At 37.7% G+C, this 11,727-nt stretch overlaps 1 protein-coding gene across 1 annotated transcript; it reads left to right on the top strand.

Annotated features, from left to right (window-relative positions):
• The first annotated feature begins 306 nt into the window (after positions 1 to 306).
• On the top strand, positions 307 to 6,299 carry LOC125683483 (interferon-induced protein 44-like). The gene is made up of 6 exons (XM_048924698.2): positions 307 to 913; positions 1,011 to 1,072; positions 1,842 to 2,039; positions 3,182 to 3,328; positions 3,772 to 3,943; positions 5,078 to 6,299. Exons 1-6 carry the CDS (start codon positions 355 to 357, stop codon positions 5,362 to 5,364), a joined length of 1,425 nt encoding a protein of 474 aa, XP_048780655.2. The 5' UTR covers positions 307 to 354; the 3' UTR covers positions 5,365 to 6,299.
• The last annotated feature ends 5,428 nt before the right edge of the window (positions 6,300 to 11,727 follow it).

The raw sequence follows: 11,727 nt of genomic DNA, 5'->3' as shown, positions 1-11,727 counted from the left end.
ATGAAATTCTATCTAAGGATGCAAGATCGCAGCAATATGTTTGCATTGTTAGAGAATTTCGATTAAAGTTTTATTGATATTTGGTATCTTTCATTCAACAAGCATTGATTTAGACATAAATAATGTTTCAATATGACAACTCAGTACTTTATCCGATTGACTGATTTGGATGACTCCGGGTACTGTAGATTTTTTCTCTCTAAATCTGAATTAAACCCCCAAACGCCGGGAAATATACCAAATTAATTTACAGTAACACAACTGTCTTTGATTAATGATAAATCATACAACGTGCCCATTTTATTTCAGGTACAACGTGTCCGTTAAATCAACTTTCGTTTTCGTTTTACGTTCATGGAATGTACTTTCAACTTAGAAAAGATGGCTGGTCTTCTGCAACGAGAGGATAAGGATGAACTCCTGAAATGGATTGGAGGGCGGAGAAAATTCCAGCTGCTGTTCAAAATCAGCAGAGACGGATGCTCCAACGTGACGTTCCATTCCAAGTGTGACAATAAGGGTATGACGGTGATCGTGCTTTACAACAGCAGTGATACTGTGTATGGGGGGTTCACATCACAGAACTGGACCAGTGCTGGTGGAGCTTATGTTCCAGACTCAAAAGCGTTTCTGTTCCAGCTGAAGTACAATGGTAAATGGTCGCCAAAGCAGTTCCTTATCAAACCAGATAAATACACATATGCAATACACTGTCACTCATCGTATGGACCATACTTTGGAGGTGGTAATGATTTAGCTACATTTAACGGACCAGTGACACCCAGTAACGGAATCTATGCTCTGAACGGGGGTTGCAACCTCAATCATACTTACGATATGAAAGGAACCGACTTCAACTCATTCGCCAACGGAAACTTACAGGTGAAAGAGTTGGAGGTCTATCAGGTGGATGGTGAGTACCATTGTGTGATTTTTTTTTACCATTAGACAGTACTTAATATCTACTGAGTAGTACTCAATATTGCTTACATCATTTCCTACATTTTCAGAGTGCGACTTGAACGATCCGTTAGATGTTCCTTGGCGGAAAACCCAGGAATGGACGACACGGGTAAATATCTTTCTTTGTTTGAAGAGCTATTCCTTCAGTGGTTGAGGGTAATCTACTACAACATGGAAAAGCGAAGTATTTTAGTATATGTAATCATAACTTGTTTTAAACAATAAAATACTTTCTTTGTTGTTTCATAGGTGATGAAAGGTAGCTAGCATTGCAGAAAAAATGCATAACCCGCGTAACTTGCCGTAAGCCAGCGGGTTATGCAAATTTTTTATGCAATGATTGCTACCTTCATCACCCAATGAAACAACAAAGAAAGACGTTTTATTGTTCATATTTATATGAAAGGTGAAGATAACGAACAGTGATGTATTTTTTAAAAATATAAGCTAGAATTAAGTTCTACAATATCATATGGTTGACCCATTGTCGTTAAACAGAACAACCAATGCACACTTTGACCTTGATGACAATCCATATTTGGTCATGATTTTGCAGAGAGGTAGTATTAGAAAAACCGGATTGAACTAGTTTGCAACAAACATGTACTCAATATGCAATGGAGACAAAATTAAATCATTCATAGGACGTTCTATAAGGTGTGTGTCAAATATATTGGTGATCCACCTTAAAAATGAATGTCCCAGAAATGCTAAACTTTGCACCTTTGAAATACTCTTAGATCTCCATGGCAATTGAAGGATTGGAAAATATGTGAAAGAAACAACTCAGTTTGAACAGAAACATGTATGAACAGGTGGCACATTTTAAAAGTACATGTGGAAATATATTGTAATTTGAACTTTGATTCCATTTATAGTTAATGCAGGAACTAAAGGAGGGACTGGAAATCTACAAACCGCTAGAACAGCTAAAAATACGTCAGACGAAAATTATGCTGATTGGTCAGATCGGGGCCGGAAAGTCCAGTTTCTTCAACACGGTGAACTCCATTTTCCGGGGTTATGTGACAAGTCAGGCGTGTAGCGGAACTGCAGAGCACAGCCTCACAACACAGGTACATCACGGGGATCAATGGTCACCCGGTAGAGTTGCCATTTACATAACTGCAGAACTGTAGCTCTCTGAAAAAATATTTTGACATAACAGAGAGCTACAGAGCCACCCCTTATAAAAACCTTCGATTTACGGCGCACAAAAAGTTGCGCACGGTTGAGGCCTTATATCGTTGTATTCTTGAGTTGCTGTTTCATATATTTAATATCAAAAAATTCTTAACATATTTTCCTACTATACTTGTGTCTAAACATACCTTCAAATATTCATTAAAGCCCCATACGACCTGAAAACTCTCAGCTTCAAATGATTTCGTTTATTGACGTTGCCATGTTAGGTAGCCGGGTCAATTCGTACCCTGTTGTTGTTGGTATATATTCATAAAATTCGTTATATGTTATGTATTCGCTCTTCATTGATCATCAATACGAATAATTTATAGAAATTAAAAAAATAAAGTTTTTCTTAAGGTAAAATAAGCTCTTGATTCATGAAAATGCTACTAAAGTCCTTAACACTCGTGTGGCAGGGATGGAGACCGGACCAGACTAATGAAAGCTGCATTGCCGTGAGTTTAGTTATTAGAATAATTATTATCTAAAGGCACTGGGATGATACATTATTTGAAATATTTAGCTTAAATATTTGTGGGGATATGAATTCACATCTAGACGTTATTGTGCAAGTATGGAAATTAACCAGGATTCGAATTGACCCGGCTACCTAACATGGCTACGTCAATAAACGAAATCATTTGAAGCTGGGAGTTTTTAGGTCGTATGGGGCTTTAATGAATATTTGAAGGTATGTTTAGACACAAGTATAGTAGGAAAATATGTTAAGAATTTTTTGATATTAAATATATGAAACAGCAACTCAAGAATACAACGATATAAGGCCTCAACCGTGCGCAACTTTTTGTGCGCCGTAAATCGAAGGTTTTTATAAGGGGTGGCTCTGTAGCTCTCTGTCATGTCAAAATATTTTTTCAGAGAGCTACAGTTCTGCAGCTACCATTTACATTAATCTCAGGTAGACGTAAAATTTCTATAGGTTTATCAGTACATCTGATGAAAAACGATAACGGTATAAACTAAACTGCCGTTCAATTTAAAGATACCTGTATGTTATCAATTGTTTCAGTTCCGAGCATATCAGGTGAGGAATGGTCCCTCTGGTAAACCCCTGAACTTCCGGTTATGTGACTCACGTGGCCTGGAGGACGACCAGGGTATTGAACCGCAGGAAATGTGTTACATACTCGACGGTCATGTGCCTGAAAAATACGTAGTAAGCGTTTTTTTTCAAAATACAATATTTCAGATGTACTAATATAGGATTTCAGAGATTCTACTAATCATTATAGATAGTACTGCAGTTAGGTCTTGGCTTGCAAAAACTTCCTTTTGAATATTAAATATTTATGAATATATTCTACCAATTGTAATGATGTTTATTTCCCTATGAATGTTATGCAGTCGTGAACAATGCGCGTATGAATCTTGATAGATATAGTACGTCTATTTTAAAGACTGGGAATTCCGATAGAAGTAAAAGTTGAATGTAAATATAAGAAATTTAAGTTTTGAAAATGCAGCACATGAGGGTATGATCTGTGGCGCTTCACGCCAGCGTACTTCCTGAAGTGCTAACTTGAGCTTGAGCTCATACCCTCATGCATTTGCAAATGAAATTTATTTCTTAACTAAACAATCATTTCATTTATGATTTAGTTCAATCCGTCTGTACCACTGAGCCCAGAAACCATCGGATTCAACAAGGCGCCAAAACTAAAAGATCAGATCCACTGCGTGGCCTTTGTACTGGATGCGTCCACTGTCGATGTTTTGTCGGAGAAAATGCTGGAGAAAATGAGAAAGCTTCAGGCTCCCATGAACCAAAGAGGTAAAGCAGAATTTTAAATTAAACCCACAAATGCTAGAAGAATCTATGGCGATTGTTTTATAACAAAGGCTATAAAACTTTACCATACTCATACTCAGCCATGTTTGTTTAGAGTACAACTCTGAGTGCAGACTTTGAAACATATTTAAAAAAAAGTTGAGCATGTACTCCATTCGAAAATGAGAATGATTTTATAAAAGTTTTATATCCTTAATTTTTGAGTATCAGTACGATTTAAAACACAGAGGTTGAATTGATGCGTATGAAAATGTGCTCAAAAAGTTTTATAACCTCCAGGCCTGATTACCAATATGTGTTTACCACAATTTGATGGTGTAGTGGTTTGAGCTACCTCGGCCTGGTAAGCTCAGTGGTTAAAGCACCTGACTAGTAATGCAGGAGTCCTGGGTTCAATTCCAAGCCCAGCCATAAATTTTCTCCTTTCCAATTATATTTGTTGCCGTTTACCATCCTTGGGCTTGCAGGTGAAAGTCCTGCAAGGGGAGTGGCACAATAAAGATCCCTCCCTGCTCAAAGGCCGTAAGCGCCGATCACAGGCCTAAATTTTCCAGCCCTTCACCGGCAATTGTGACGTCTCCATAAGAGTGAAAAATTCTCGGGAGGGACGTTGAACAACTTGCAGGTGAAAGTCCTGTTTGGGGAGTGGCATGATAAAGACCACTCTCTGCTCAAAGACCGCAAGCGCCGATCATACGCCTAAATTTTGCAGCCCTTCACTGGCAATGGTGACGTTTCCATATGAGTGAAAAATTCTCGAGAGGGACGTTAAACAAGATACAATCAATCACACAATATAAAATATTGGGTGTTAAATTTACTTAAACTTTCCTTATAATGTGTAATAAAGGACACTTCTCAGATTACTTGTACCGGTATATAGAGGAATCCGCCCTTTTAGTCAATTCATAGTCGATAGGAAACAAACTGTTGATGCAATATACGGAGGGGGGAAAATGGGGGGGGGGGATATTGCAAGTGTAGGATACACAATGCCCGAATTTTATTGAAGAACGTCCGATATTTTCAATGCAATTACAATCTGGAGACAAAAGCTTTTTTCCAGACACAATGTCATTTTTTGTATCCTTCCAAATATTTCCTATATTTATACAGGTATCCCCCAGGTCGTTTTGCTAACTAAAATCGACAAAGTGTGCGAGCCCTTACAACATGACGTGGGATTGACGTATTACGTTCCCGCAATTCAAGAGCATGTGGATAGAGTGGCTGCGATGATTGGTGTGCCAAGATCTCACGTGATTCCCATCAAAAACTACGAGAGTGAGCGAGAGCTCGACACCAACGTAAACATCTTGACGCTGTTGGCCATGCAGCAGATTCTCCATTTTGCGGACGATTTCCTGTATAACTTTCTAGATGACCTGGATCCGGAGGACTAGAAGATTATTGTCGAGAACGTCGAAAACACTAGTAACAAACTCTGAGGATCGAGTTACTCGGAAGAGTGAAATAAAAGCGGATGCTTGTGCTTTTTACATAAGCAGACCGTTTATATAAGGATTTAGAATTCTTTTAATCCCAAATAACCAGGTGAAATAGAAATACAGTTACCATGCTATCTAAAAGTTAACATCAGTCGAATTCACGATTTGAAAACTTCTCAAATTCATATATATTGCTAAATGATAGTAGATGTTGTCAGTTTGGGTCCATGTCACTTTTGCATGAGATAGATGTACATTTATTATATTCTTTCAATTTCATCTCTTCTCTTTTCTTTAAAAGTTTGCGGGCATATATCACAAGATATATGCCCGGAAACATTCCGGCCCGCAAACATTACGTCACAATCAATACACAAGCAAATTACTACGTCGTTAATTTTCAAATTTTTCGTGTTTTTCATCTTTTACTCAGTTAAACCAATAAAGAAATTGTTAAAAATAAATTATTGTTAGTTTCTAAATGAAATTGAAAGTATATAATAAAAAGGTTATAGACTTTGTATGGGAAAATATGACGACCGAGTTTTTTGGCGCGTACACGGACCGAGCTTGCGAGGTCTGTCCGCGACAAAAAACGAGGTCGTCATATTTTCCCATACAAAGTCTATAACCTATAATTATTATCTGATAAACGCCTGCAGTGCGTGTTACGATTAGTTTGCAGATGTCGGACGTGATTACCATTGAGAATTTTGAGAGCGAGTAGGATGATTCTGCAGGAAATTCTTTGTACAAGTATTTAAATGAAATGGATTTGTGGAGTTTTTCTAATTTACACTTCTGTCGAGAAATTGTTTTGGAATATATTCATGACAACTTCATGTTGTAGTTTAGACATTAATATATACCGAGGGACTCTAAAAACGCAACACTGGGTAATTTTTTTTTGGTGTGGTACATAAGCTTTGATGAACAAAATTTGATATCCATCAATTTAAAGCTTCAATGCTATTACCTGAGAGGTACAAATGAGGTAAAAGGCGGTAGGGTGGGCAACAATTCTGGTTTGGTTCACTAATACTGGGTATGTTCACCATTAACGTTTATGACAGTGTGTAGGCAACGTTCCATTCACTGACAAATGGTTCTTATTCTACCACTCTTCCAACATTCTTGTAGATTCTGAGGCTACCAAGCTCGTCCCAAACATGTTCAATCGGATTAAGTTCTGGGTCAATAATGTACGTTGATGACTTTTCTTTGAAGAAAATCCCGTGTCCATCTCGCAGTGGGTGCGCGCGCATTGCCCTGCTGAAAAACTAGTCTGTTGCCTTGTATGTGATGCTGTATCAATGGTGCCAACACAGGCTACATATCGCTGAGCAGTTACATGTCCCTGCAAAATGACCCAATTGAGAGCAAAAATTTGTATTAATCGCACCCTAAACCATGACGCAACCTCCGACAAATCTCTCGTTCGAAACGCAATTGTCTACGTAGCATTCATACACACGTCAGTAAACAGCCGTCCGCATAACTAATGTTGAATCTTATTTCGTTAGAAAACAAGATCCATGTTCAATTTTGGCGTTAATTTAACCGCTGTCGGGGCCCACTGAAGTTTGTAACGTCGATGGTTGGGTTTAAGTTGCAAGCCTTTGTAAGGTCTACTGCATAGAATCCCATGATGTTTCAATATTCGAGAAACTGTTCTACGGTGAACTGCACTACCATGGTGTATAATTGTTTCCCTTGCCGTCGTCTCAGCAGCCGTAGGGCTATTCCACAAGTGGCGCTATCGTACGAAAGCTGTTGACGTTGTGTTGTCACAAATGTTCGACCAGGTCTAGGGCGATTATTTATGGACCCTGTTTGGCGATGACGTCATATCAATTGGCTTATCGTGCATGGGGGAGCATTTAAACGTCTAGCTACTTTCCGCTGACTGACGCTTGTTTGCACCATACCCAGTGCTCGATTTCGCAAATCATTGCTTAAACGCAGCATTGTTTAACTTTCTAATTTTTATACGTCCTCGTTAGACGGGACGTATTATCTTATGGCGTTCTCCGTGCGTCTGGCTGGCTGGCTGGCTGTCCGTCCGAGGTAAAGTTTTCCAGACTTTTCCGTAACGGATGCTCGTGTGGCTTTGAAATTTGGTCACAATTTCTCCCTCAAGAAGAGTAAGAGTGAGTTTGCATTTCAGTTGGATTGGTGCACCTTGACCTACTTTATGACTATAAGTAGGTCAAACAGTTTTCCGGACTTTTTGTCATTACGGATACAGATATTGATAGCCCTGTTATTCATAAGTGTTCTCTCCGAGGAATACAAATTTAGTTTGCATTTCAGCTGTATTGGTCTGTGTCAGTGCAAGGTAATGTTTTCCAGACTTTTTCCGTAACAGATGCATGTACAGCGTTGAAATTTGATCACAATTTCTTTCTCAAGAAGCGTAAGAGTGAGTTTGTATTTCAGCTGGATTAGAGCTAAAAGTAGGTAAAGTTTTCCGGATTTGTCTCGTTACGGATAAGACATTTCATTGAAATTTAGTCACAAGCTTCCTCTCGGAGGAATACAAGTTCAATTAGCATTTCAGCTGGATTGGTGCACCATGACATACATGTACTTTAAGGGTAGAAGTAGGTTAAACAGTATTCCAGATTTGTTTTCATTATGGATACAGGTATTGCCCTGAAATTTTGGCACAACCTACCTCTCGGAGAAATACATAAAATCAGTTCATATTTCAACTTCATTGGTGCACCATGACCTACTTTAGGGCTAGTAGTAGGTCAAATACTTTCCTGCACTTTTTCTCATCATAGATACAGATATTGCACTGACATTTTGTCACAACCTCCCTTTCAGGGAAATACATAATCAGTTCACATGTCAGATGGATTGGTGCACCATGACCTACTTTGAGGCTTTTCTATTCAGAATGTATATAGTATCAAATCAGAGTGCATAATATGCTTCCAGGTTGAATTTCAGTATCCGACGGGCACCGTTTGCGGTACTATTGTTTTCAGTTGTAAGTGCATTTACCACCGACAACGGAGTTCTTTCACAATGACAAGATTAGTTGCTTTGAATAGCGTCTGGAAAATTTCGTGCAATGCACAATCAATTATATCGCTTGAATTCGAATTTACAAGGAAAGAGTAAAGGCATAGAACTCTTAATATACGGTACCCAAGTTCGCCGATGAAAAAACAATAAACTAAATGGTATAAAATTTTACTCTGTATTCTAATATATTCATACATATCAATCTACCAAAGTCCATCCCGAAATTCTGTATATTTCCACAGATATGCGGAAGTGAATTAAGAAACATGCCTCTTTTTTACCTGGATTCTGGCATTGTACTAATAAACAGAATGTTTGCCAATGTGTATTGCAACAATCAATTGTATAGAATATGCAGCATTTGATATCATTTCTATATTGAATTTCTTACCTCAGTTCATAAACTGAAGTCCGTAATGGCTCCAAGTGACTGAAAAATGTAAAGAAAAGAATGTCTGCACTTTCACTATCGCAGACATTTAGACCGGTGCCACTAATTAGCCATATTGACCTCATTTTATTATTTAAATCGTTCAACACCTGTGTTAATGTGGTTTGGACAAAAATAGGCATAATAAGAGCTGTGTATCTTTATAAAGACTTGTTATTAGCATACATGTACTATATTGAATTATTACTGGTCAAAATTATCACTTGAGTCTCTAAATCGTTTTGGGCCCTTTCATCCTTTCTGGGTAAATAAGGAATCGGTCAATATGGCCGTGATAAGTGAAAGTGTAGACAGTTTCACAATTTTCAGTCATTTGGAGCTATCATACGGACTTCGATGTATGAATAGAGGTAAGAAATGATATCTAATATTGCACATTCTATGTATGATTGTTATCATTTACAAACATTTGGTTTAGTGGTACAGTGCCAGGACCCAGGTAAATTTCGAGGTATTGTGTTTTCAAAGTACGTCAGTATATTTAGAGGAAGTGGATTGAAAAGTGTTTTGAATTTTGAAGAGAATCTTTAAATTTACGATTTACTAACGTTTGGAGAAATGGCTGATAATTAACATTATGTTATTGAAAAATAACAATTTATAACTGCATTAGTTATAAGATTATGATATTGTAAATATCCCTTAAGATGTGCTGAAAGATTTCTGATAAATGACCGTTGACGATGATCTGCCAGATCTAATGCGAACAAAAATCTCCGCACCAATCAAAATGCGGCCATGTATATGGGGAACAAAACCCAAGTTGGCAGAAACCTTTAAGTTGTGCTGCCCTTTTCCGTTCTTTTGCCGAAAAACAAATTACTTTCGTCGATAACTTCAATGGCTTTCTTCTGGTGTTTGGAAAGCTTGTCAATTTGAAACGTTTTGCCTATTTTTGTGTAGCACATCTGTTAAACTTTTTATAGTATGTTAAGAACGATGTCGTGCAAATGAATGTGATTCAACTCACAGGTGCTTGTGGACAGGACTTCCGGTACCCCCCTTCTTTTATTTTTAAATGTTCAATTCCTTGGGTATTTCGGACGTATTTTTGATAAAACATGTAACTTCAGAGTTTATCTATTTCAATGGAATACACAAATCTCGCATAGAAACCGTTTTTAAAAATGTCATATCACCGATCATAATATATGAACAAGGTGTGCAACTCAGCCAGCGACATGTTGAAAAAATCTACACCTCGCTGAGAAATCCTATCGAAAAAACACCAATAATGCATATACCAACTGAAAAGAACGGTCATTCTAAATCTACTGATGATTCGTGGATTAAATGCATCGCTATTTGGTGCGCAATAACTACTTCACACCGCTCAATTTCATCGTTTTAACCTCGCTACTTCTCATTTATGACTATAACGAACGGAAGTTGTAATGCTGGAATATTTCTGTCGCAGCCAACTATTTTTAGAACGAGAAAACCCGAGACGAGGTCTTCCGAATACCATTAGCTACAGGAAAAGGGAAGAGAATACCGATCATAGTAATCAAGTCTAGCCAAAGAGGGCCATACATGTAATTTCATTTAACTGGTCAAGTCGGTTGTGGAAAGACTAGCACATCCACAAATATAATTAAAAACCTCATAGTGTTGGGTAGGTAATCTATCATGGAAATCAGAAAGAACCATGAAAGCACAATATATTGACAATGTTCCACATTTCAGTTATAAGGCCAACTATATAGCATTGGCTAACATTCGTTTTTTAAAAAGAAACAAAATAGTTTATCAAGCCCCTTACATATGATCAGATCCAAATTCGATTAAAAATATAAAAAGTAGGGGGGGGGGGGTAACAAATTAATTGATAAAGGAATGTCAAAACTTTATGTTATAACTTAAATATAAGATTAAACAAATATCAACAACCAGCACTTGTGCATGCATCGCACACATATTTTGTGTATAGTTCACATCATGATAAAAAAAACAACCTACCCGCTTCTACCCCTACCCCACTCCCAATATCATTTTAGATAATTATAATCAAACATCGATCTGTTCAGTATGACCTAATCACAGGAGTTCAGGCCCCCACCCTTCTCCGAAGAACATACATGATTCGACTTTTTGGTTGAAACTCTCTACTGCTTATCAGCAATGTCTTGCAAACACAATAAAGTCAACTCATGTAGGTTATTCGGGGGGGGGGGGGGGGGGGGGGGCATTGTGTCAACACCATTATGATCCAAATCATATCGTATAGGGTTAAGAGTTTACGATGATAGTATATTTGGATATATTAAAAGTGGTATGGTTCCAATAATGTGTAAGTGTGCACATTATTGTGGAAAGATGCACAACCGATTTGAAATATTTTGATCGGTATTCTCTTTCCTTTTCGTGTAGCTAATGGTATTCGGAAGACCTCGTCCCAGGTTTTCTCGTTCTAAAAATAGTTGGCTGCGACAGAAATATTCCAGCATTACAACTTCCGTTCGTTATAGTCAGAAATGAGAAGTGGCGAGGTTAAAACGATGAAATTGAGCGGTGTGAAGTAGTTATTGCGCACCAAATAGCGATGCATTTAATCCACGAATCATCAGTAGATTTAGAATGACCGTTCTTTTCAGTTGGTATATGCATTATTGGTGTTTTTTCGATAGGATTTCTCAGCGAGGTGTAGATTTTTTCAACATGTCGCTGGCTGAGTTGCACACCTTGTTCATATATTATGATCGGTGATATGACATTTTTAAAAACGGTTTCTATGCGAGATTTGTGTATTCCATTGAAATAGATAAACTCTGAAGTTACATGTTTTATCAAAAATACGTCCGAAATACCCAAGGAATTGAACATTTAAAAAT

The sequence above is a fragment of the Ostrea edulis genome, chromosome 6, assembly GCF_947568905.1.
Source record: "Ostrea edulis chromosome 6, xbOstEdul1.1, whole genome shotgun sequence".
Classification (NCBI taxonomy): Eukaryota; Metazoa; Mollusca; class Bivalvia; order Ostreida; family Ostreidae; genus Ostrea; species Ostrea edulis.
This window is presented reverse-complemented; position numbering and strand designations above follow the sequence as displayed.

Excerpts from the sequence above, each read along its gene's own strand:
- LOC125683483 (XM_048924698.2), top strand. The coding sequence starts at position 355 with ATGGAATGTACTTTCAACTTAGAAAAGATGGCTGGTCTTCTGCAACGA. Across the intron at positions 1,073-1,841 it reads CCCAGGAATGGACGACACGG|TTAATGCAGGAACTAAAGGA; the intron begins GTAAATATCTTT and ends TTCCATTTATAG. Across the intron at positions 2,040-3,181 it reads AGCACAGCCTCACAACACAG|TTCCGAGCATATCAGGTGAG; the intron begins GTACATCACGGG and ends CAATTGTTTCAG.